A 26,949-nucleotide genomic window follows, 5' to 3' on the forward strand; every position below is an offset into this window, starting at 1 on the left:
TACGGGACCACATGAGTTTATAAACGAATAGTTATCAAACACATCACTATGGTGCTGTAAATTGTTCAGTTAATGTACTTATTACTTCTACACAGCGGCAGCCACAGTGAGTCTGCGCAAAATTAACATTTCCCTTTTTCATATGAACGATCTAATTTGGTTTATACTGTACTGAGTCATATTGGGTGGGTGGAGTAATTGTATGACCAGAAGATGGCGAGCGGGGTTGGAAGTGAGTAAACGAGACTGCTGTCAAATTAGATACTGTATATGCTTTTTTAATGCATGGCAYCCAAGTGTTCATGAACCGTTTGCACACGATAGTCATGTAATTGATCTAAAGTTAGACGGCATTGCAGATCGGTCAATTCTTACTAGCCTACCCCTGCTAGCACGAGCTTTGAATGAATGGCTCACTCTTCTCTTCGTTAGCAGAAGCTCGCTAGTTAGCTATAGTAAGTCACCAGCAAAACATTGCTAGTATGTGCTTGTGCGTATTTGTGCGGAAGTTAGTAGTTTCATATGTCCGCKTAGAAAGGTGTTGATATGGGTGCTTCATGACTTTTGAAATATTCGTAGGGCATTTCGTAACACTGCTCTCAAGGTGGTAGCTAGCTCTAGCTAGCGCAACATTTCTTTTCACCCGTCCGTACATATTCAGTGTGGCCTAACCTTCTTAGTTATTTATCTGAGGTCTTCTTTCATAATTGTTAGTTAACACAATGGGATTTGTTTTGCAGGATCTTGGGACATCCTGAGCTGTAAAATATAATGTGATTACCATAAATGTGTCAAAAAATATATATATTACCTGTATTACCTGTCCTGACTAATAAGTGGGCGTCCCTCCCTATCGTTATCTGCAGAACACAAGTTGCTTGCCATGGGGCCAACGGAGCCATGGTCGGTGAGGGAGAAGCTGTGCTTGGCCACCTCTGTCATGAAGAGTGGGGACCAGAACTGGTAATGCAGCACGCTTGTCGACCTACATCATGTTACTGTAATTATTTTTTTGGACAGACCAGTCGAATCTTAGCCAGCCACCAACTTTCACTGAGTAAGACTTCCATTAATGGAAACAAGCAATAGGGTAATTGTCAGGCAATTGATTATGTGAGGAAAGATTTTCGAATAGAACTGGTCAGTCGAATAGGAATTGTGATGATGCAATTATAGGATATCCATACCCACAGGGTGTCTGTCAGTCGAGCCATCAAACCATTTGCAGAGCCAGGACGACCCCCTGACTGGTTCTCACAAAAGGTAGGCTATGCTTCAATAGATGAACACCATGAACAAACAAGAACCTGATGATAGCATCTAAAATATATTAGCCTTGGTGACCACAATGCAGTAACCTTATGGACTCTTGCCGAAATGGTTGATTGAGTGAGATAGGTGGCATGCGTCCTTCAACGTTTCGCCTATATGCATTTAACAACAGCACACCGCTGTATTCATTTAAAAAAAAAAAAAAAAAAAAACTTGATAATAATTTTTGGGATGGTTACATGTTTTTAGTGTAAAGTTGAACAACTAATACCAGATATAAAGTATGTAGAACATGTAATTGACCAATATGTTTTTAAACAAGATCATCTTTGAGAACTAACAATTATCAAAATAAAAACGAGACAGTTGAGGAGAATCTAAAATGAAAGAGATGCCATGGCATGGGACCCCCATTGATTTAATTATAATGTTTGAGTCACTCAGATAGCATAAGAACATGGCATAAGCCATGGAAGAATATGTAGAATTGCAGGAAATGAGCTTTAAAACAGCAACATTTTGTCTCTGCTGCCAAGAGGAGGGCCTCTAAAACGGTGCTGATGGTCACACCCACAGCCCCGCCCCCCTCACACTAACTTTGCCACTGCTGCTGAAAAAAATCCTTGGGAAAACACTGGTACTTTGCATGAACTACTTTCCCGAGCCCTGTTCATTTTCCTCTTCCACTGGCCTGGACTGTCAATAAACTGAGTGTACAAAACATTATGAACACCTGYTCTTTTCATGACATAGACTGACCAGGTGAAAGCTATGATCCCTTATTAATGTCACTTGTTAAATCCACTTCAATCAGTGTAGATAAAGGAGCGGAGACAGGTTAAAGAAGGATTTTTAAGCCCAAAGGCAATTGAGACATGGATTGTGTATGTGTGCCTTTCAGAGGGTGAATGGGCAAGACAAAATATTTAAGTGCCTTTGAACGGGGTATGGTAGTAGGTGCCAGGCGCACCAGTTTGTGTCAAGAACTGCAACGCTGCTGGGTGTTTCACTCTCAACAGTTTCCCGTGTGCATCAAGAATGGTCCACCACCCAAAGGACATCTAGCCAACTTGACACAACTGTGGGAAGCATTCAGTCAACATGGGCCAGCATTGCTGTGGAACGCTTTCGACACCTTGTAGAGTCCATGCCCCGACAAATTGAGTCTGTTCTGAGGGCAAAAGGGGGAGGTGCAACTCAATATTAGGAAGGTGTTCTTAATGTTTTGTACACTCAGTGTATATGCAGCCTGTTGAATTCAAGGAAATAACTGCCTTATTCTTCTCTCTCCCTATCGCTCTCTTTTTCATCTAGCACTGTGCCTCCCAGTACTCAGAACTCCTGGAGACGACAGAGACCCCAAAGTGAGCACAGCAGTAACTCTTATGTTGATGTCTTTTCCTGTGTGCGACTGGATCTGTGATGGTTCTGCCGGTGCATTTCCTATGACCAGAGGCGGTTGGAGAACATGGATAGTGTGGCTAGCGTGTTAGTCTGAAGGAGGCAGGCAATGGTTTATGGATGACATGATCTTGTCYGGATGGGTTCATGTTCATGACACGGGTATCTCTCGCCAGACGGAAGCGTGGCGAGAAAGGTGAGGTGGTGGAGACGGTGGAGGACGTGATCGTCCGCAGGCTCACGGCAGAGAGGATTGAGGAGCTGAAGCGCTTGATCAAAGACACACAGGAGAARCACAGGTACACAGGCTTTGTGCTATCTCTGATAGAGGTGGGACTATCTATTCAAGAGATCTTTGCTGCTACTTTATTGACCCAACACTGATGTCAACTGTTGGTCTGCTGCATTCACAGGAAGCTGAAGAAAGAGGCAGAGCTGATCCAAGCCGGACACCTGGACTCCAAACTTGAGGAGCTATCGGGAGAGATTGTGCAGTATGAGACTTTCTGTTACTATTTCTGTATCTAATTACCTGTATCTATTTGTGTTTTTCTGGGGGGAAAAACGACTTTCTGTTCCTGTCAGGAAGAAGAAACAGGAAGAGGAGGAGGCAGAYGTGAAAAGAAAGGCCATAGATACAGCCTATCTAGGTAAAAGATAACCCACTTCATGCACACCACCAGCTGCTTTTGCCTGTAGCTTTTCTTTATCTGCTCAGTAAATATAACAGTATTTCCTGCTATTGCTCCTTGGTCACCCCTTTATATCAGTCTTATTCCAGACCTTGTAGAACTCAATATACCAGGCAGTATACAGGTTGATTCAGATGCGTTTTATGTTTCTTGAATGATTCAATAAACTCACAGGGGATGTTGAAATAAAAATCATGCCACGGGGTTTGGATGAGGAGCTCTATCAGAAAGTATGTCTCGGGCTGAGATAGATGTGTACACAGCCACAAACGCTGGTCAAAGTAATTAGTGGATCAACTGTAGTGTGATTGGTCAAACTAAGAACAGTCTCACCCCGACGCCCCACCCCCCTTCCAGCCAGACAGGCGGTGAAGAACACCCCTAAAAGAGTGCCCAGTGTGACCGTGCGCTCTCCCCCGGGGTGCGGCTCGCCAAGCCTCGAGTTCTGCCAAGGGGACACACCCCAGAGCACACCCGAGGACCCCAGCACCTCAGTGACTGTGAGTCCCTGTCAGCTACAGGGGAACGGGGCAGGGGCAGGGGCAGGTAGAGAGATGAATGATTGGAGTTCAGTAAAAACATTCTGTCATTGTCAATTTGATGTGCTGCCACATGCTACACAAAATGCCTTTTCTTCGGTCTGCCTGCCCTACTCCCTTGCATGTTATATCCCTCCTTTTCCCGTTTCCCAACTTAATTTCCCCCCTCCTCTCCGTAGGCCCCAGAAGCAGCAGGGTTCATGCACCTGACTGAGGCCTGTGGGCTGGTTGGTGCAGAGTCAGGCCTGGGCACTCTTCTGGATGACTCCCCACAAAAGAAGCTCTTGGGCCAGAAAGCCACGCCACCACCATCCCCTCTCCTCTCTGAGCTACTGAAGAAAGGCAGTTTCATACCCACGAGCCCCAGACTGGTATGTCCGAGAGGAAACACTATATTATGCCATAGGGATTGTTCACTTCCATACTATTTAAAAACATCCACATGTAACGACCCATAGCTGTTTCAACATCTCAGACTCGTCGTCAGATGATTCCTGTTGCAGTTACAGAGTGATGTGTTTGTCTTATAGGTTGGAGATGGTGACCTGCCTGGTAATATGACAATAGCACATGACCTACAGCTCACAGGCTCCATTCTCCCTGGCTGTCTAGCAACAGGTACACACACACACACACACACACACACACACACACACACACACACACACACACACACTCACACTTGTGCTTTTGCATAAACACCCAGCAGAAAGCTTGCTTCTAGAATGTTTGCAGATGTGTACCTGTCCATGTATGCGTTTGCTAAACTTAGGTAGTCAAATAGTTAAAAATGTTGTATTGCTTAGCGTGGCATTTGTGATTATAGATCAAGGATCGGTGCGCTGTGCGTGTGTGTGTGTGTGTGTGTGTCCGTGTGCGCTAGGTGCCCCTACACTCTCTCGTCTGCTGGAGGCTGGGCCTCAGTTCTCAGCTCCGCTGGGCTCCTTGGCCAGCAGCACAGACTCCTCCAGTGCCCTTCTCGCTGCTGCTGCACCCCCCACTATGGACTCCCCCGCCTCACTACACACAGGTCTCTCCCGTTCCCTCCCTCCCTCYCTCTGCTTTTATACAGATCCTCTTCCTTCTTTTCTCGTCACTTCCTCCCCAGCATCTTTTCTGTGTCTTTTCATCTGACCGTCACACTACTGTACATGGCATCTCATTCCATCTCATCTCCTCCGACATGAACGTGAAGCCTGTCACCATGATCTTGTCCTCCATCTGTTGTCTTTACGCGGAGATTAAATATGAATCATGTTATAAGGCTGTTAATACTACCTATATATATATATGTGTGTGTCTGTATATAGGCAGGGATGAGGTGGAGGCCTCCCAGCCTGGCCCAGGGGAGGGGACAGAAGAGGGCCTAGTGACGGTGCCCTACATGGGAGATGAATTGGACCTGGAGACAGTTGGGGACATCATCGCCATCATTGAGGATAAGGTGCTCGTCCTCCGCCTCACGCACCTAAAAACGTTGATGGATACCTGTTCTGCCTATAAAGCCATAGTTCTATCAGCCTTCTCTCTAATAATAACTACATAATAGGTCTTTCTGAGGTGTTCTGAAGTTGTGCTGGTAGCCTAGCGTTTTAAGTGCATTGGGTCAGAAACCGAAAGGTCGCCGGTTCGAATCCCAGAGCAGACTTGGTGAAAAATCKGTTTATGTTCCCTTGAGCAAAGCACTTAAACCGAATTGCTCCTGCTAAATGACAAAAAATGTCAAAATGAAGTGACAGGCTCTAACCTCTCACCCTATAGGGTGATGAGAATGCAGAGGCTCTGGATGCGGCTGCAGTGGAGGCCGCTCTGTCCCTGTGTGAGGAGACTGGCCACGCCCTGTCTGGCCCCCCCTGGGAGCCCGGGCCCTTCAAGCCCCCTGAGTCTAACCCTGCCGCCCCCACACGGGCCCCACAAGCCTCCTCCTACTCCTCCTCCCKCCACGGCAGTCTGGAGGTGAAGAGGGAGAGCCTGGAGATACGGGGTGGGGCCTCTGCATGTGACAGCCAGGACATCTGTACCTCAGGGTACACACACCCCCTAGGCATCAGTGGCCTTCCTCCCTCCTGCTCGTCTATGATGCTGGAGCACAGCCAGCCTATTGGCGCTCGTCTGCAGCATGGGGTCATGGGCGGGGCCGATGGGGAGGGAAGCCCTGTCTCTCCCCATGCCACCATCAAGTGTGAGAGTGAAGAGTGGACGCAGCAAGGAGCTGACACACCACACGCAGGTATACACACACTCATAGCCCCGGCACATCAAACTGACAGCCATACAAGATGCCAAAATCAACCTGTTAGGTTCTTAGCATGACTGCCTGTTTCTGTCTCTCTTTTCACTTTTTCCCTCAGACTCTGAGGGTGGCCCCATGACAAGAGGACACTCCAAGGTACACGTCCCACTGAAGAGAGAACAGACTTGTGCTGAGACCTGTTTTCCTTTTGTTCGAACAGGGCTCTTCAACCTTTTCTTGCCAAGGGACCCCCGCCCAGGCGACCCAGGGAACCCCATCATAAGTTAACAAAAAAAAGTCCTGTCTTATTATCAGTCACATTCATTTATAAAGCCCTTTTTACATCAGCAGATGCCACTAAGTGCTTATACAGAAACCCAGCCTAAAACCCCAAACAGCAAGCAATGCCGATGTAGAAGCATGGTGGCTAGGAAAAACTCCCTAGAAAGGCAGGAACCTAGGAAGAAACCTAGAGAGGAACCAGGCTCTGAGGGGTGGCCAGTCCTCTTCTGGCTGTGCCGGGTGGAGATTATAACAGTACATGGCCATTAAGGCTAGATTGTTCTTCAAGATGTTCAAACGTTCATAGATGACCAGCAGGGTCAAATAATAATCACAGTGGTTGTAGAGGGTGCAACAGGTCAGTACATCAGGAGTAAAAGGTGAATTATCAGGTGAATGGTAATGACAAGAAGAAGTAATCAACATTTTCAAATGAATTGATTTGGTAGATAGTTTTTCGTTAATTTGACCTCCCACACATTATAATTGGAAGAGGAAGTATGAACTCGTACGACTAGCAGGTCCTTTTTCAAAGCCTGTGTGAGATACTCCGATGAGTGGAATTTGCTCAATATTAGGAGGACAAAGGATCCTCCTCTTTTCTACTGTAGGTATCTAACACAGTCTCTCTCCCCATCTCTCTGTACCCGTGTTGCGTGTGAAGGAGGAAGAGGAGGGGGTGAGCGACGGAGAGGAGAGGAGTGCCTCAGAGACTAAAGAGGGCCTGGATGGGGGCGATGAGGAGGCCTACCTGTCTGAGGCAGAAGGGGAGACGGAGCTGGAGCCCCCAGCCAGTGAGAGTGAGGACAGCTATAGTCTGCACACAGCCTCCTCCTCTCTGCAGCTGCACACCACCGCAGACTCTATCCCCAGCAGCCCTGCCTCCTCCCAGTTGTGAGTCTCAGACACGCACACACACACACACACACACCACCAAGCATGTCTATATCATGTCAAAACGCCTTCTTCCTTTTCTTGGTCTATGCAGTTCGATGTGCAGTGAGGACCAGGAGGCCATGCAGGCTCAGAAGATCTGGAGGAAAGCCATCATGCTGGTATGGCGAGCAGCCGCCAATCACAGGTAACAAGCTCGCTCATGGAACCCAGGTCTACAGCAGGACCATGCACCATGCAGCCTGCCTCTCATTTTAGCTTTTGAAAGTGATGCCCTTGCTGTTTTCCTGGCGCAGGTATGCTAATGTGTTCCTGCAGCCTGTGACTGATGACATTGCCCCGGGGTATCACAGTATTGTGCACAGGTAAGCACTGACCACTGACACAGGGGACAGGCGCTTTCTCTGCTGGCTTGGTCGCCCCACTTAGTGGATCTGTTGGACACTCTGACCCCCTCCGTTCTCCTCCGCCCCAGGCCCATGGAYCTGTCCACCATTAAGAAGAACATTGAGACCGGTCTGATCCGCACCACTGCAGAGTTCCAGCGGGACATCATGCTGATGTTCCAGAACGCGGTGATGTACAACAGCTGTGACCACGACGTGTTCCACATGGCYCTGGAGATGCAGAGGGACGTCCTGGAACAGATCCAGCAGTTCCTGGCCACACAGCTCATCATGCAGACCTCCGAGTCGGGCGTCAGCGCCAAGAGCCTGAGGGGCCGAGAGAGCACTCGCAAGCAGGACCCCTCGGACAAGGTGCTCCTCTCAGTGGGACCACACGGGATGGAGGGTCTTTAGATGGGAATAGGAGGAGAGAGTATTGGGAATGGAGAGTCGAGGAGAGGAAAGGAAAGTGAGGATTTGGGGATGCAAGAAGAGCCAGGTTAGGGATCTGTTTAACTGCAGAGGAAAGGAGAGGACACAAGTCTCTTACCTTTTGGAAGGCAGCTGAACACATTCCTAGATTTTATAGGAGGGCGCCATGTATGTCAGTCATGGTGTTTTCCTAATGCATGATCATGTGCTTCGGTGTTCATTTTATCCATTTSCCCACTGACATCCTTCTCTCGTCTCCATTCTGAGTTGCCATCGATGGTGCCCATACTGTGGGTGGGCTTCATGGGCTTAGATGGTGATAAACTCATGAAAGTAGATAGGAACCTGACTCCCTCTGATAATACTGCTAATGCTGTTGAATTGCATTACAGACAAGAACACAAAATAGTCAGACGCATGCACTGCACCCATACCTGTGCAGATATAGGGACAACGCGAGACAGAGATCCCTGCGAGTCCACGCAGTTGAAATCAAATCAAAGTTGATTTGTCACGTGCACAGGATACAGCAGGTGTTAACAGGGGAGTGAAATGCTTGTTTTGCAAGCTCTTCCTCAACATGCAGTTGAGAGTCATATAAGTCATATAAAATAAATACACACCAGGAAATACACTGTATACAAGATCAGAACCAGTACATTACCAATCAATGTCAGGGATACTGGTGAAAGTTTAGGTAAGGCTATATATATGTAATCTGGTTAAATTTCTCTCAACTCTCTCAACTGTCAATCTGATACACACACACACACACACACACTGATATTTTCTTTCTCATCCTTCATCCTTCATCTTTTCACTGCCTCTGTGTCTACGCTTGTGTGTGTGTTAGCTTTTTGTTAGCTTCATTGATCTGTGTTTGTATCTGTGTCGTGTGTGTTTGTGTGTGTGTTTTTCATGCGTGTGTGTGTCTGTCGTGTGTGTGCGGTGTGTGTGTGTACCCCACTTCAGTGCATCAATGTGTGTAAAGACATAGCCATGGCAGCGCTCCGACCTTGTGTTCCTCTCCAGTGTCTCTGGCTGGTAGATAGTCTCAAAGCAGGAGAGAGGGTCAAGGTTTAGGGAGGTGGGGGGTTAGAATTAGTTATTTTGGATTTAGTGGGGCAAATCCAATTTTGTATTATAGTATTTTTTTAAATATATTTTTTAGGGGTGGATCAGCTTTAATATTGTGGCTTCTATCAGTGTAATTGTCTGCATCATTTCCAATCCCCTTTATGTTTAAAAAAAAAATACAGTACCAGTCAAAAGTTTGGACACACCTACTCATTCAAAGGTTTTTCTTTATTTTCAATAAAGAATAATAGTGAAGACATCAAAACTATGAAATGAGACATATGGAATCATGTAGTAACCGAAAAAGTGTTAAACAAAAAAAATGTATTTATATTCGAGATTCTTCGAAGTAGACACCCTTTGCCTTGATGACAGCTTTGCACACTATTGGCATTCTCTCAACCAGCTTCACCTGGAATGCTTTTCCAACAGTCTTGAAGGAGTTCCCACATATGCTGAGCACTTGTTGGCTGCCTTTCCTTCACTCTGCGGTCCAACTCATCCCAAACCATCTCAATTGGGTTGAGGTCAGGTGGTTGTGGAGGCCAGGTAATCTGATGCAGCACTCCATCACTCTCCTTGGTCAAATAGCCATTTCACAGCCTGGAGGTGTGTTTTGGGTCATTGTCCTGTTGAGAAACAAATTATAGTTCCACTAAGCGCAAACCAGATGGGATGGCGTATCGCTGCAGAATGCTGTGGTAGCCATGCTGGTTAAGTGTGCCTTGAATTCTAAATAAATCACAGACAGTGTCACCAGCAAAGCGCCCCCACACCATAACACCTCCTCATCCATGCTTCACGGTGGGAACCACACATGCGGAGATCATCCGTTCACCTACTCGGCGTCTCACAAAGACACGGCGGTTGGAACCAAGAATCTCAAATTTGGTAACTCAAATGAACGTATCCTCTGCAGCAGAGGTAACTCGGGGTCTTCCTTTCCTGTGGCTGTCCTCATGAGAGCCAGTTTCATCATAGAGCTKGATGGTTTTTACAAATACACTTGAAGAAACTTTCAAAGTTCTTGAAATGTTCCACATTGACTGGCCTTCATGTCTTAAAGTAATGATGGACTGTTGTTTCTCTTTGTTTATTAGAGCTGTTCTTGGTCTTAGTCTTAGTCTTAGTTTTATGGACTTGGTCTTAGACCTATTTGGTAAATCTTCTGTATGCCAACCCTACCTTGTCACAACACAACTGATTGGTTCAAACGCATAAAGAAGGAAAGAAATTCCCCAAATTAACTTTTAACAAGGCACACCTGTTAATTGAAATGCATTCCAGGTGACTACCTMATGAATCTGGTTGGTTGAGAGAATGCCAAGAGTGTACAAAGTTGTCATCAAGGCAAAGGTTGGCTACTTTGGAGAATCGCAAATATAACATATATTTAGATTTGTTTAACACTTTTTTGGTTACATGATTCCATATGTGTTATATATTGATTTTTTTTCTATATACCACCCCTCCCCTAATTGGAGTAAACTAATGGATAACAATACTTAGGCTTCTACTTCCAGTTCATACAGACAGTAGATTTTACAATAGTTATCTTTTGTTTGTTTTTAGGCCCATCCTTCAGCTACCCCCAACCCCTCCCATCTATCTCTGTCTCATCCAGTTTTGAATTCTAGCTGCCACATATTTTTCCACTGATGTTTCACAAAAGTCCTGAACCTTTCTATTCTCGTAGTTTCTACAGATTGTAAATGAAAGATACATATTTTTGCTAAGAGTATTATAGTATTTGAAACTATAACTATATAAGTATCTGCAATGCTACAGAATTTCATATTCGGCCAAAAGTCACATGGTACATGTTGTTGCATTTTGGAGCTCAAGTTTTAAGATGGAACGCTTATATTTAGTTAATCACAAAAAAGGCTCCAACGATATGGTCACAATCCAAGTGTTTGGKTACCCACCTGCGTTTAAGTAAAGGAGTTGGGTCAGTTCTTGGACCACTCCTGTGAGAAGATGGGTCCTGCTTCAGTATGCGTTCMCACAGGTTTATATTCGATACAGTATTTATAATGTCCATGAGTAGTGGTGTTCACTTATTTTATACCCTCCATGTTTTTCTGTATATGATGCACCTCATTTCTCCATCTTTTTGGAGGGGGGTCTATCTTCTTTTTTTTAATGCAGTTCTCTTTTCTTTTGGAGTGTGTCGTCAGTGTGTAGTCAGCGTGTCGTCAGCGTGTCGTCACTGTGTGTGCTCCACTACTCCTCTTCTTTCCTTGTTCTGTGTGTCTTTGTTCCCTCTCTCTGACTATCCTCTGTCCTCTCACAGGACAGTGTCCCCATGGCCTCTCCTGCCTTCCTTCTCTCTCTCTTTGTAAGTACCCAGTCTGCAGGTTATGAGCTGCAAGACTACAGCTGGGGTATTTGCATTCTGGCCCCAAGTCAGATTGAATACTTGCCTGACGACTCATCCTGAATTTGATTCCGTTGCTCTATCGATCGCTCCATGCGGAACCTGCTATCCTGGAAGTTGTTTGTGCTGTCGTCAAAAATGACGTGATTCGTGTAGGCCAGCTCTGGCCCAGCCCCATCGGTTTCTGGGGACCAATCAGAGCGGTCAGAATGTGTTTGCATTCGAGAAGCAAATCCAGACTCATCATGGAGAAGAAACGTTAGTGGGAGTGGCGTTTGGCCGGAGCGATGCGGATGGGTAGACAGGCAAATTGAATACCCCTGCTCTATAGTATTCTCTTAAATGTCCTCTCTTTCTCTCCCTCTTTCTCTCTCTCACACACATACGCTCCTAAAAACACATGCAGGCAAAGAAACACAAATTGGATCGCTAACTTTCATGCACACAAGCTAATTGACACATGCGTTTGCAAGTTGCATTGAATCAAAATGTTGAGCCATGTTTCCTATCATGTTCAAACAAACACTAAATATGAGGGCCAGTCTGTCCGGTGTTGTCTAGGTTGATGGCTTTGGACCAGAGTTAACCCGTCTCCTCTCTGTGCTTCTACAGGATGGGGGCACCAGGGGGCGCCGTTGTGCCATAGAAGCTGACYTGAAGATGAAGAAATGAGTCGCAGGGAGCACCTGCAGATGACTCTGGATGGAGTACAACTGATTGGTATCCTCTATCCATGGTCATGTCCCAGTTGATGAAGGTAACGAAGGACACCACAGTCTGCGTCAATGTCGTTTCATGTCCTCTCACTTCAACTGGACATGGTATGTCTGGCTGAGAGAGCAATGCAGTTCCTGAATTGCAGCTTAGAGTAAATGCAACCCCAACACTGAGAAAAACATACTCCAACTCCTGAATCGAGTCCCCTCCTAAACTGAGCAAGGCATTGTGACGTAGATAAACAGAGTGAGGAACAGTTGACTGAATGAGATGACTAGGGTCGTACTGTATGTGTCGGTCAACACAACTGAAATACCTTGCATTGTGTATGTGTTTCATGAGTTTAAGTCCTTTGTATAGTATTGTACAGGCATGTCCCTTTGTGTACATATGGTGCCTTTTTTAAAGGCAATGAATGTTTCAAAATAATAAATATTTGTTGCAAGATTGTGGTCCCCCAATTTAGCAAACCAGGTAATGTGTGATTTTTTGTTTTAAAGAAAACCAACAAAAGGGACTAAGGCTTGGACTCTAAGGCAATCCGTCTGAGCATTGTCGACAATGCGCTGTTTAAAGGCAATGTTCCCAAGTTCGTGGAGACGGCATTTATGGTAAATGCTGCATGTCGGCTCAATCGAAAATGGGCACATTGTCGACAGCGTGTGATTTTAACCAAATCCCGCCATAAGCTCGGGTGTAACACCAGTATATACAGTGCATTCGTAAACTATTCAGACCCCAGAGTCGCTGCACAGCTATTTTCAGGTCTCCAGAGRTGTTCGATCGAGTTTAAGTCCGGGCTCTGGCTGGGCCACTCAAGGTCATTCAGASACTTGTCCTAATGCCACTCGAGCATTATCTTGGCTGTGTGCTTAGGGTCGTTATCCTGTTGGAATGTGAACCTTCGCCTCAGTCTGAGGTCCTAAGCGCTCTGGAGCAGGTTTTCATCAAGACTCTCTCTGTACTTTTCTTCGTTCATCTTTCCCTCGATCCTGACTAGCCTCCCAGTCCCTGCCGCTGAAAAACACCCCAACAGCATGATGCTGCCACCACCATGCTTCACCGTAGGGATGGTGCCTGGTTTCCTCCATACGTGACGCTTGACATTCAGGCCAAAGAGTTCAATCTTGGTTTCATCAGACCAGAGAATCTTGTTCTCATGGTCTGAGAGTCCTTTAGGTGCCTTTTGGCAAACTCCAACTGGGCTGTCATGTGCCTTTTAATGAGGAGTAGCTTCCATCTAGCCACTCTCATCATAAAGGCCTGGTTGGTGGAGTGCTGCATAGATGGTTGTCCTTCTGGAAGGTTCTCCCATCTCCCCAGAGGAACTCTGGAGCTCTGTCGGAGTGACCATTGGGTTCTTGGTCACCTCCCTGACCCAACGCCCTTCTTCCCCGATTGCTCAGTTTGGCCAGGCTGGCCAGCTCTAGGAAGAGGCTTGGTGGTTCCAAACTTCTTCCATTTAAGAATGATGGAGGCCTCTGTGTTCTTGGGGACCTTCAATGCTGCAGACATGTGTTGGTACCCTTCCCCAGATCTGTGTCTTGACACAATCCTCTCTTGGAGCTCTATGGACAATTTCTTCGACCTCATGGCTTGGTTGTTGCTCTGACTTGCACTGTCAACTGTGGGACATTTTATATAGTCTAATCAATTGAATTTACCACAGGTGGACTCCAAGTTGTAGAAACATCTTAAGGATGATCAATGGAAACAGGATGCACCTGAGCTCAATTTTGAGTCTCATAGGAAAGGGTAAATAAGGTATTTGTTTTTTATTTTTAATACATTTGCCAACATTTCTAAAAACCTGTTTTCGCTTTGTCATTATGGGGTATTGTGGCTAGTTTAATACATTTTAGAATAAGTTTGTAACGTAACATTTGTTTAAAGGCAAGGGGGTCTGAATATTTTCCAAATGGACTGTGTGTATGTATGTGTGTATATATATATATATATATATATATATATAACTCAGCAAAACCAGAAACGTCCCTTTTTCAGGACCCTGTCAAAGATAATTAGTAAAAATCCAAATAACTTCACAGATCTTCATTGCAAAGGGTTTAAACACTGTTTCCCATGCTTGTTCAATGAACCATAAACAATTAATGAACATGCACCTGTGCAACGGTCGTTAAGACACGAACAACTTACAGACGGTAGGCAATTAAGGTCACAGTTATGAAAACTTAGGACACTAAAGAGGCCTTTAAACTGACTCTGAAAAACACCAAAAGAAAGATGCCCAGGGTCCCTGTGTGAACGTGCCTTATGCATGATGCAAGGAGGCAATGTCCGTACTGCTGTCATTAAGGCAAAGGGTGGCTACTTTGATGAATCTCGAATATAAATATATTTTGATTTGTTTAATACTTTTTTGGTTACTACATGATTCCATATGTGTTATTTCATAGTGTTGATGCCTTCACTATTATTCTACAATGTAGAAAATATTAAAAATAAAGAAAAACCCTTGAACGAGTAGGCGTGTCTGTACTTTTGACTGGTACTAACTCAAAAAAAGAAATGTCCTCTCACTGTCAACTGTGTTTATTTTCACAGTAGTAAAAATATTAAAAAATAAAGAAAAACCATAGAATGAGTAGGTGGCCAAACTTTTGACTGTTACACTAATATATATTAGTGGGCGGCAGGTAGCCGAGTGGTTAGAGCGTTGGGCCAGTAACCGAAAGGTTGCTAGATCGAATCCCCGAGCTGACAAGGTAAAAATCTGTCGTTTTGCCCCTGAGTAAGGGAGTTAACCCACTGTTCCTAGACTGTTGTTGTAAATAAGAATTTGTTCTTAACTGACTTGCCTAATCAAAAATAAAGGTAAATATATATATAATTAAGAGACCACTGCAAACACATACTATTTATAGGTATGTGTTTGGGTAAAATGAACATTTTTGTTTTATTCTATAAACTGACATTTCTCTCATTCCAAATAAAATATTGTAATTTAGAGCATTTATTTGCATAAAATAACTGGTCAAAATAACAAAAAAGATGGTGTTGTCAGACCTCGAATAATGCAAAGAAAATAAGTTCATATTCATTTTTAAACAACACAATATTTATACTTAGGAAGAGTTCAGAAATCATTATTTGGTGGAATAACCCTGATTTTCAATCACAGCTTTCATGCGTCTTAGCATGCTCTCCACCAGTCTTTCACATTGATGTTGTGTGACTTTATGCCACTCCTGGCGCAAAAAGCAGCTTGGCTTTGTTTGATGGCTTGTGACAATCCATCTTCCTCTTGAAAACCTCTGGAATGTGATCAATGGGGTTCCGGTCTGGAGATCGGACTGGCCATGACAGGGTCTTGATCTGGTGGTCCTCCATTCACACCTTGTGACCTTAATTGCCTACCGTCTGTAAGCTGTTAGTGTCTTAACGACCATTCCACAGGTGCATGTTCATTTAATTGTTTATGGTTCACTGAACATGCATGGGAAACAGTGTTTGAACCCTTTACAATGAAGATCTGTGAAGTTATTTGGATTTTCACTAATTATCTTTGAAAGACAGGGTCCTTAAAAAGAGATGTTTCTTTTTTTGCTGAGTGTGTATGTGTGTGTATATATATAAGATCTTACTTTTTGGATTAATGTCCTCTGGTCTGATGAAACAAAAATGGAGGAAAAAGGGGGAGGCTTGCAAGCCGAAGAACACCATCCCAACCATGAAGCACGGGGGTGGCAGTGTCATGTTGTGGGGGTGCTTTGCTGCAGGAGGGACTGGTGCACTTCACAAAATAGATGGGAGTCGGACTTGAGGAAGCATAATTATGTGGATATATTGAAGCAACATCGCAAGACATCAGTCAGGAAGTTAAAGCTTGGTCACAAATGAGTCTTCCAAATGGACAATGACCCAAAGCATACTTCCAAAGTTGTGGCAAAATGGCTTAAGGACAACAAAGTCAAGGTATTGGAGTGGCCATCACAAAGCCCTGACCTCAATCCTATAGAAAATWTGTGGGCAGAACTGAAAAAGCGTGTGCGAGCAAGGAGGTCTACAAACCTGGGGGCCAAAATTCACCCAACTTATTGTGCTWAGCTTGTGGAAGGCTACCCAAAACRTTTGACCCAAGTTAAACAATTTAAAGGCAATGCTACCAAATACTAATTGAGTGTATGTAAACTTCTGACCCACTGGGAATGTGATGAAAGAAATAAAAGCTGAAATAAATCACTCAACTATTATTCTGACATTTCACATTCTTAAAATAAAGTGGTGATCCCAACTGACCTAAAACAGGGAATTTTTACTAGGATTAAATGTCAGGAATTGTGAAACTGAGTTTAAATGTATTTGGCTAAGGTGTATGTAAACTTCCGACTTCAACTGTATATGAGAGAGAGAGAGTTGTATTTCTATTTTATTTCACTAGTTTCACTATTTCACTGCATGTTGAAGCTCAAAGCCAAAGATTTTCACTGTACCCTGCAATCACACCTGTAACCCTGTACATGTGACTATTAAACATTCTGAATCTGAATCAGTTGGGGAAAATGGGAGTATAGCATCAGGAAACAAAACAAAAGCTCCCCAGAGACACCAATAGATTGTTTAAGATTTTATTCAACCAGCTTGAAAACCTGCTCTGGCATCACAAATCAACAGGACACCAGAGTTTAGCCAAGAGGCCAATGGGTCTCCAGTTAGCATCAGGTCTAATCTGTAATCCATTACCGCCCCCAACCCCATCCTGTCGGTCTGCCACTAGTGTGGCCGTTAACCCTCCGTCTGCTGGATTTATGATCTGACTAAAAGGAAAGGTCAAGCATTAGAAGATTGAAACTATCACTGAAACAACTGTTCCTTTGGAGAAACCAAACCTAAAGCATGTTTAAAAGCTCTTTAGTAAAGTAAGTCGATTACATGAAATGGGCGGATTGATGTGGATTGCTCTTAATAGTCCTTCACAGAGAGTTGCGGTGTAGTGGCTGACTGAGCACCTGATGTGTAACACAAAGACCTGGATCAACTATGCATGCATCAGGGAATAGGGACGTAGGGCTCAGAATAAAACGGCATCAAAAATGTGCTCGAAGGAACCAAAATGACCAAATAATGGACAATAAATACAACTACAGCAACGCTGTCTGGCAAAGTCTTAATGCACGGCAAATTAAAAGGAGAAAAAAAAATGGGATCAATGCATCTGTCTTCACATAAAACAGAGATCCGCAGTTAAATTGTAAGTGGATCTAATATGCTAGAGATATATATAGCTCTTGCCTTGCTTTGTTTCTCTAACGAGCAGGCGTGACAAATCTACACATTTTCCTTCACAGTTTAAGACCATATAGATCTGTCTTTTCAAATAGAATCTCTCACGTCGTTTGCCTCTGTATCTGAACCTTTTCTAGAACTTACTGGCTTTCAGGTCCTTGCCTTTCGTCGCAATTAAAACGTTCTTCCCAATTCAAAACTAAACTCACGACTCTAGCTATGCTCTTTCCCAATACCTACTCAATATACTCCAATGTAACCCACGCCATAGAAACCAAGATAAAAATGAGTAACCCACCAGTACTAAACATGCTTCAAACAGGTGACTAACAGAAAGTGTACGTATGAACAGAACCATATTCTCAAACCTTGTAAGCAAGCCCATATTCCTTAATGTAAGGAAGAAGAAACAAGGCTCCTGTACATCAATACAACAATCCCAGAGCCAGCCAGGCAGGGCTTCATGTTATCTACAAAGAGCCAGGCTTGGCAGCTTACAGTACATGCTCCTCCACTTTCTTCCACCCGAGAGGAGAGAAGGCACAATGTTTCAATTCAAAATGGCTTTGGCTGCCACGGTGCTCTAACCAGAGAGAAGAGACGATTCTTCTTCTTCTTCTTCWWMWWMWWMAAAAAAAGTGACCCGATTTGAATAAATAAAATAAAATAAATTAAACGAGTAGTGTCGAATTCCCAGCTGCAAAGAGATGCCTCCCTCTCCTCCTGTCTAAGCCCCTCATTCTCCTCTCTGTCGGCCCACAAAGCGGTACAGCTTGTCACAGTTGTCCAGCTTCAGAGACTCAGCCTTCGCCTTCAGCCTGTCATCACGATACAGTTGGGCAAGGTTCGCCAAGTCCGACTCTGAACGAGGATGGAGAGAAAAACATATCAGTTTATATATGGATAAAATTCATACTCTGCAACATGAATAAACCATGCGTGGCTGCCTCAGTCAACATGTCTCCAAATGGGGACAGCGCCAAGCTGCCAGGATCTGACTGCAGCTGGACTTACTCTGCTGTTTCTCCTTCCAGCAGCTGCTCTGCAGGTGTTCAATGTAGTCACTCTCTATGGTCTTCTCCAGCTCCTCCAGGGACTCCCCACTGTACTCCTTCTGGAAGCCCTTGTCCACGTAGTAGGGCACACCCATATTCTGGGTCTCCCGGGAGACCACCAGGCCCATGGCCCTGAAAGACAAATATACAGTCAGTCCCACTACAGGCAGACTTAGAGGGTAATACACGTCACACCTCACCCGCTTACGCAGGGGTGGGCAATTCCAGTCCTCGAGGTCCTGATTGGTGTCACAGTTTTGCCCCAGCTCCAGCTAACACACCTGACTCCAATCACCTAATCATGATCTTCAGTTTAGAATGCAATTTGATTAAATCAGCTGTGTTTGCTAGGGATGGAGAAAAAGTGTGACATCAATCAGGCCCTCGAGGACTAGAGTTGCCCACCCCTGCTCTTAAAAGGGTCCTCGTGCACTCTGCACCCAGCCGTTACCATGGAACTAGTCTGAATGAGGTTCATAYGCAGTCTACTTTAGAGACAAACGTGTCATTAAGAAGCTTGGTTGATGTGGTTGACTCACGGTTTGTAGAAGAGACTGTAGGGAGGGTTGTTGGCCATCAGTTGGGTCACAACAGATATGAGGATCAGCACCAGCACAGGAAGAAGCTGCAGGAAGGCCGTGAAGGTGTTCTGCTGAGGAAAGGCAAAGCCAGAAAGAAATGCTAAAGCAAAAGTTTATAACAAACCATATACCTGTAAATATATTTAAAAATCAAATCTGCAGTAATGTTTCTAGAACTCTATTGCAAAAAAAAAAAGCTTGTTTACTCATTTTCACAGCGGGTCCATTTCATTGGTCAACCTTTAACYCCTACTGTAACTGACCCTCCTGGAGCAGCATACGGTTCTCATTTTTATTGTCTATTGTAGCACTGTATAAAGGGAAATAATATCTAAAATGGCAGAGACAGGATCAAAAACCAAACCTTAAAGAGTGGTGGCTCTAAATGTAAGGCCCAGCATTAATTGTGAACACATAGGAAATACATACGCTGTAGCCATGTGAGTTCAACTGTACGCCCATAGAACAATCCGCTGTAGCTCTGTTGGTTAATCACACAGCTACAGAACATCTATGATGTGAACTGGTGGGAGTTTCTAGGAGATTCCTCCTCATGTGGGCACTGACTGACCGGACTGCGGTTCTCCTCCACTTCCTCATCGCGCCTCTCATATGCACGTCGCCGACGAGGCTGGTAGAAGTTAGAGTAGGTGGCGCCTCTGTTTGTGTACACATGGATGTTGCCTGAGGGAGCAGAACATACTCGTAACTACTACGCAACAACCGGCAAGGTGACTAATCCAAAATGAAAGGAACAAGAGAAAACGCACACGCCATCTCTCTTTCAGACACATACATGCACACAGGTTATCGTTTTTATTTCTATTCATTTTTTCAATGTTTATTTAAAATGTGTGTTTAAGTTTGTTTTCCGACTTGATTTACTAGTTTTAGTTTTCATATTATTTMGTTTCAGTTCTAATGTTAAGGACAAAGTAGAGTAGGCGTGGGAGGCTAAGAGACATTTCAGTTTTGTAGGCCTATAATTTTGGGGGATGTGACTTCTTGCCACAGAGCAGTAATACATAAATTGATAGGTTTAAGTTGTAAAGTCAACTTCATTGTGACTTGGATTTAAAACAATTAGTGCCTAGACTGGTTGCAGAAATATGGGAGAAAACGTGCCCATTTTTACACTAATATTTTTAAAGCTTTTTCAGCTTTTGTAGTACATGTAAGAAACAAGTACCTATATCTGAAAAAGAGGAAAAAAAACAACAAATTAAGTCATGGCACATTTGTTAGCTAGTGATAGTGATGCACTAGTCTCGGAAATCCCAGACCTAGGCAACAGCAGCGCTAGGTCGGTCTTCTTAAGACACACAACTCTCTACAATTCATGAGTTTGGATAGTTGGGCCAGAACATCACGATTAGAAACTAAAGTTTGCAGGCAAAGCCTTTGCACTGGTTTTAGTGAAGGTAGATGCAAACTAGCCACTGGCGAAAAGYACTCATTACAAATAACCATTCTCCATCTTGCTAACTAGATACTACGTTGTGTCCGGCGGGAATGTTTTACACTTGGGCAACAAGCAGAGACGGCGGTGACACGCATCCCATTTCTGACTCCTCTCTGTCCCAACGGACGCAGACACTTCTACAGACGTGTTTGCAGGAACAGCGGTACATTGTGGGAGGCAACCTGTCAAGTCTTGAGAGACTAGTGATGCACAAGCTAGGCTTATTTGAAACATGGTCATCTCCATTTACCTGCCAGATTCAGCAAGCTTGAAAACCCCATGGGGGAAAAAAGCCTGAAAACCCCATGGGGGGRRRAAAAWAAMWYKWAAACCCCATTTAATTTTTGCCCAAAGTTTAGAAGAAAACAAACTAAAACAGAACATAATTTGATGTTTTTCATATTTGAGTTAGTTTCAGTTTTTCAAATGGGTTTCTTCATTTTATTTCAGTTTACAAAAGTCTTCATGATTTGTTTTAGGGCTCCATTCAATCTACCGCTGAAGCGTTACAGATTACGGAATAGAAATGTAAAGGTCATTTCTGATTGAGCCAAACATATGCAGCGTTTCCCGYGAATGTTTCCTTTCAATTTCAATCACGCTGTAGCCTTTTCAGTTTCCTCTAATAACCCCGACTTCCCCACACGCGCAAATCTTACCTGTGGGAAATCTTCCTCCGAAGAAGATATTGAAAAGCTCTTCAGGGGAGATGTCGGCCTCAAAGTCCCTGTTGAAGTTGCGGTAGTGTCCGTGGCGAGCTTGGGCTGAGGGGTGGGTGGTGCTCTCAGAGGGAGCCTGCTCTCCGTACTGGTCATACTTCTGACGCTGCTCAGCATTGCTCAGCACTGCATACGCATTGCCTATGGCTGTAGATGAAAAAAAAAACACTTATCAGGCCTATGATTGATGCTCTTAGTGTGACGTTGTCTGACTCGATGCACATACAGGGCCACAATAGCTAAGGAGCTAATTATCTGCACCAGCGGTCCCACAAAATACAGAGGCTCTATTTATTCATCTATTTTGTTGTTAGAATTTTTTTTTAGCTCACAGAGAAAGATGTGAATCAGATGAGTCCTGGATCAGGTTACCTTTAAATGCATCGGTGGCTCCCGGGGCACAGTTCTTGTCAGGGTGGAACTTCAGTGCCAGCTTCCTGTATGCCTTCTTCAGATCTTCATCGCTAGAGTCTTTAGGAACACCCAGGATCTCATAGAAGTCCTTGCATTTCTTTATCCTGCAATGGATCAAACCCCACAAAGATTAGTGCAAAATCTGATACCACAACAGGGCAACGTGCATTTGCCCTTTCACTGGGCGGATATCTTGACAAATGTAGCGATGGTCTGTAAGTGCTCAAAATGAACGTAGGCCTATCACTCAGGTACCTGAGAACACCCTGACGCTGATCCTCTGTGTAGGTCTTCTTCTCCTCGTTGGCCCCTTTGCGCGCTTCCTCTCGATCCCCGTCCTCTTCATTGGATCGAAAGCCACGCGGTGGGGGTATGTGGGGCTCCTCTGGAGCAGCAGAGCTCCCATTCCTCACTATGGCATCAATCAGCACTGATGGAGAGATCAGGAATGGGGACAAATATTAATAGAAGAAACAGCCAGTCTGGCCAGGCCTAACTTTTGGTGTGTAAGTAACATTATGTACCTGAAACATGTATTCCCCTAACCTAGTCCCTTCTTGTCTTCAGAAGATTAGTTACACTGTGTGTACAAAACATTAGGAACACCTTCCTAATATTGAGTTGCACCCACTTTTGCCCTTAGAACAGCATCAATTTGTCGGGGCATGGACTCTACAAGGTGTCAAAAGCGTTCCACTGGGATGCTAGCCCATGTTGACTCTCGCAGTTGTGTCAAGTTAGCTGAATGTCCTTTGGGTGGTGGAACAGTCTTGATACACACGGGAAGCAGTTGAGCATGAAAAACCCTGCAGCGTTGTAGTTTTTGACACACTCACACCGGTGTACCTACTACCATACCCCATTCAAAGGCCATTCGTCTTGCCCATTCACCCTCTGAATGGCACACATACACCATCATTGTCTCAAGGCTTAAAAATACTTMTTTAACCCGTCTCCTCCCCTTCATCTACACCAGTGGTCACCAACTGGTCGATCTCTAAGGCATTCCTAGTCGATCACCAAACATTTCTGTAAAAACCCAACGATAAAGCCTTGCACTCCTATTTTTTTTTGTTTCGCGCTGTTGGCGGTAGGTGTACTTGATTCAGCAGCCCTAGCGCCGGGAAGGCAAAGTGTTAATGTTAWCTAGGCAAGACAGTTAAGAACAAATTCTTATTTTACAATGACGGCCTACCGGGGAACAGTGGGTTAACTGTCTTGTTCAGGGGCAGAATAACAGATGTTTTACCTTGTCAGCTCGGGGWTTTGATCCTGCAACCTTTCGGTTACTGGCCCAACTAGGCTACCTGCCGCCCCGGTGTTCCAAATGTCTTGTACACTCCGTGTATATTAACAATAACAAACAATTTGGCTGGCTGAAAGCTGCACCTCCAGGTTGACTAATAACACGGCAAGTAAGTCGAATAAAAATTACTAGTTACAGTAGCTATACATTGTAGTGTGGCCTACAGGTTAGAAAAAGTTAATCCACTTAAAAGGCACAAACATGCTATCTAAAAATATTGTTTATTATAAGCCTGACCATGTAAATATTCAGATGACATGCATAACACATTCGCTGATTCGAGCATACATTATGCAATTCACATTCACAAGATACAGACGTTGCACTTTCTATTTTAACATTCAAGTTGGCAAGCAAGGCTAACAAGACGGCCATTACGGGACACTTACCTCTGGCCCGAGTACTGGGAAATATTTTCTGGGCTTCATACAACAGTTGAACGGCCTTTTCTCTCCGCCCTGACCGCAAGCACAACTTTGCTTTCTCTATCAACCGATCTGATTCCGCTTTATCCATTTTGACAGCTGTTCGATAGCTAACTACAGTAGCTAGCTTGTTACCGTTAGCTTATTCTCACAGAGGCTGCAACCCAAATTAGCTACAGTACGCTCGCTACACAAATGCGGTTGACTGCCTGAAATTTTTATATTTTAGCTAAGCTAGCTATCTTATGTTCAGAAGTACCTGGACGTTGTATGTCAACTCAATTAACGGTAACTAACTAGCTTTGTTTACATCCAGATAACAAGCTAACGTTAGCTAAGCTAGCCAGCAATCGGTTAGCTACGAGATTTCGCCGTAACTATCAGGTATCATAGCGATGATGGCGACTGCCACAAGTCAGACACGAACACGGGTGCTATTGCGCCTATTCAAGTCAACATACAAAACTGAAGCAGTAAAAATACATGCATGACTGAGAGAAATGTAATACCGACATTATTGAACTGGTGTGGTTTGTTTCAGGTTACCACAGCCCTAACCAATCACTTCCGGGGTACGGATTTTTTTACCGTTCTAAATAAACCCCCCGASGTAATAGTAAAAAAGTACCAATAACCTGTATTTAATAATTGTCTAAACAGTCATTCATATTTGTTCATATGTAAGTGAAATTTACTGGGGGAGGGGGAGACTGGTCCAACTCAACATATCATTAAAAAAAATGCACCCCCCCCAACGTAAAACCTACTGTATAAACACAAATAATTTAAAAAGTGGTCGGGATTACGCAATAAAGCTGGGTACTTATTTCCATTGTGGTCCCTACATTTGCTGCAGCATATGCTACAGTAATATAAGGACTGAATGCACGTTTAACTTACACATCTCCACCTGGCCTTCCAGGGTCGTCTTGTTTTTTTAACATAGCTACATCTTTGGGGTTTTCTGTCGTACGAAATGTGCGGTAGCCTATAACATAGGCTATGTTTTGGATAAGGGCACAATCATTATTTTTKGGGGACTTGGGCTCATAAAATGTATTTAATGTATAGCTCGTCAGGCTCAGGTAGCATCAGACTTGAATTGTCATGCCGATCAAAGCTAATCAAATCAAGACATATGCTTTAGAATTACACTTCCGGTTTGAGCGGGGAAAACATGGTTACCGTGGAGAAAAGTGATTATTCTCCAAATGAAAATACTGTTAAAACATTCAAACCTAGTCTGTAGTTTATTCTTTAGATGTTTGGGGCTGCTGGTGAACCATGATTTGCAGGCATAATCAAAGTGACACTGGACTAGCGCATTTATAGTCTTTAGTGTGTCTATAGGTTTCCATGCAATTGTCGACCGATTTTCATGCGAATATTCTAAAATATGCATAAAAACAATAGACACATACATTTAAGGGTTTCCTTCAGGAAGATTTGACGCTGGACAACGTGACCGGGAATATTTTAATTTACCAGACATTTGGTAAACGAGGGATATTGGCCAAATGAACCACATTTACGTGTCCTTAAAAACGGACTATAACACATAAAAAAACACTATTCCTTGTGTTTCGATGTGTAGCATATGCAAAACTTTATAGCCTATTTTTTGGTTCAGCTGTCGGAGATTTGAGCGCTAAATGCATGAGTGAATTGCATGCATAGGCATATAGGCTTAGATGTCCACTGTATGATATTAATATTTACAAAAAATATAGTCTCTATTTTTTTATTTCACCTTTATTTAACCAGGTAGGCAAATTGAGAACACGTTCTCATTTACAATTGCGACCTGGCCAAGATAAAGCAAAGCAGTTCGACACATACAACAACACATAGTTACACGTGGAGTAAAACAAACATACAGTCAATAATACAGTGAAAAATAAGTCTATATACAATGTGAGCAAGTGAGGTGAGATAAGGGAGGTGAAGGCAAACAAAATATATATATAAATAAATAAAAATATAAAAAGGCCATGGTGGCGAAGTAAATACAATATAGCAAGTAAAAAAATAAAATAAAATAAAAACACTGGAATGGTTGGTTTGCAGTGGAAGAAAGTGTAAAGTAGAGATAGAAATAATGGGGTGCAAAGGAGCAAAATAAATAAATAAATACAGTAGGTAAAGAGGTAGTTGTTTGGGCTAAATTATAGATGGGCTATGTACAGGTGCAGTAATCTATGAGCTGCTCTGACAGCTGGTGCTTAAAGCTAGTGAGGGAGATAAGTGTTTCCAGTTTCAGAAGATTTTTGTAGTTCGTTCCAGTCATTGGCAGCAGAGAACTGGAAGGAGAGCGGCCAAAGAAGAAATTGGTTTTGGGGTGACCAGAGAGATATACCTGCTGGAGCGCGTGCTACAGGTAGGTGCTGCTATGGTGACCAGCGAGCTGAGATAAGGGGGACTTTACCTAGCAGGGTCTTGTAGATGAACTGAGCCAGTGGTTTGGCGACGAGTATGAAGCGAGGGCCAGCCAACGAGAGTTACAGGTCGCAGTGGTGGTAGTATATGGGGCTTTGGTGACAAAACGGATGGCACTGTGATAGACTGCATCCAATTTATTGAGTAGGGTTTTGGAAGCTATTTTCTAAATGACATCACCGAAGTCGAGGATTGGTAGATGGTCAGTTTACAAGGGTATGTTTGGCAGCATGAGTGAAGGAGCTTTGTTCGGAATAGGAAGCCAATTCTAGATTAACTTTGATGGAGATGTTTGATGTGAGTCTGGAAGAGAGTTTACATTCTAACCAGACACCTAGTATTTGTAGTTGTCCACATATTCTAAGTCAGAGCCGTCCAGAGTAGTGATGTTGGACAGGCGGGCAGGGGCAGCAGCGATCGGTTGAAGAGCATGCATTTAGTTTTACTTGTATTTTAAGAGCAATTGGAGCCACGGAAGAGAGTTGTATGCATTGAAGCTCGCCTGGAGGTTGTTAAACAGTGTCAAAAGAAGGGCCAGAAGTATACAGAATAGTGTCGTCTGCGTAGAGGTGGATCAGAGAATCACCAGCAGCAAGAGCGACATCATTGATGTATACAAGAGAAGAGAGTCGGTCCAAGAATTGAACCCTGTGGCACCCCCATAGACACTGCCAGAGGCCCGACAAACTGGCCCTCCGATTTGACACACTGAACTCATCAGAGAAAGTAGTTGGTGAACACAGGCGAGGCAATCATTTGAGAAACCAAGGCTATCGAGTCTGCCGATGAGGATGTGGTGATTGACAGAGTCGAAAGCCTTGCCAGGTCAATGAATACGGCTGCACAGTATTGTTTCTTATCGATGCGGTAAGATATCTTTAGACCTTGAGCGTGGCTGAGGTGCACCCATGACCAGCTCTGAAACCAGATTTGCATAGCGGAGAAGGTGCGGTGGGATTCGAAATGGTCGGTAATCTGTTTGTTGACTTGACTTTCGAA

General features: G+C 44.0%; 2 protein-coding genes across 7 annotated transcripts; one reads left to right on the plus strand and one right to left on the minus strand.

Annotated features, from left to right (window-relative positions):
• brd8a (bromodomain containing 8a) lies at positions 1-18,167 on the plus strand. Of its 5 annotated transcripts, XM_023968766.2 has the most exons (20): positions 2-232; positions 867-963; positions 1,194-1,263; positions 2,587-2,636; positions 2,850-2,972; positions 3,087-3,167; positions 3,259-3,323; positions 3,723-3,865; positions 4,084-4,275; positions 4,435-4,522; positions 4,788-4,934; positions 5,215-5,348; positions 5,666-6,134; positions 6,256-6,293; positions 7,084-7,313; positions 7,408-7,500; positions 7,610-7,678; positions 7,789-8,071; positions 11,505-11,549; positions 12,201-18,167. In XM_023968766.2, the coding sequence occupies exons 1-20, from the start codon at positions 214-216 to the stop codon at positions 12,258-12,260; spliced, it is 2,496 nt and encodes an 831-aa protein (XP_023824534.1). In that variant the 5' UTR covers positions 2-213; the 3' UTR covers positions 12,261-18,167. The 5 variants fall into 5 exon arrangements, with proteins under 5 accessions (XP_023824540.1, XP_023824534.1, XP_023824536.1 ...); XM_023968768.2 differs by lacking the exon at positions 7,610-7,678; XM_023968771.2 differs by lacking the exon at positions 4,788-4,934.
• On the minus strand, positions 16,881-24,079 carry LOC111950606 (dnaJ homolog subfamily C member 18). 2 transcript variants are annotated; one of them, XM_023968331.2, is made up of 8 exons: positions 23,479-24,079; positions 22,039-22,213; positions 21,742-21,887; positions 21,310-21,516; positions 19,760-19,872; positions 19,147-19,256; positions 18,567-18,739; positions 16,881-18,413 (listed from the first exon to the last, which is right to left on the minus strand). In XM_023968331.2, exons 1-8 carry the CDS (start codon positions 23,603-23,605, stop codon positions 18,289-18,291), a joined length of 1,176 nt encoding a protein of 391 aa, XP_023824099.1. In that variant the 5' UTR covers positions 23,606-24,079; the 3' UTR covers positions 16,881-18,288. The 2 variants fall into 2 exon arrangements, with proteins under 2 accessions (XP_023824099.1, XP_023824097.1); XM_023968329.2 differs by having other exon boundaries at positions 19,147-19,259.
• Between the last annotated feature and the right edge of the window lie 2,870 nt (positions 24,080-26,949).

Source organism: Salvelinus sp. IW2-2015, linkage group LG23 (assembly GCF_002910315.2).
Source record: "Salvelinus sp. IW2-2015 linkage group LG23, ASM291031v2, whole genome shotgun sequence".
NCBI lineage: Eukaryota > Metazoa > Chordata > Actinopteri > Salmoniformes > Salmonidae > Salvelinus > Salvelinus sp. IW2-2015.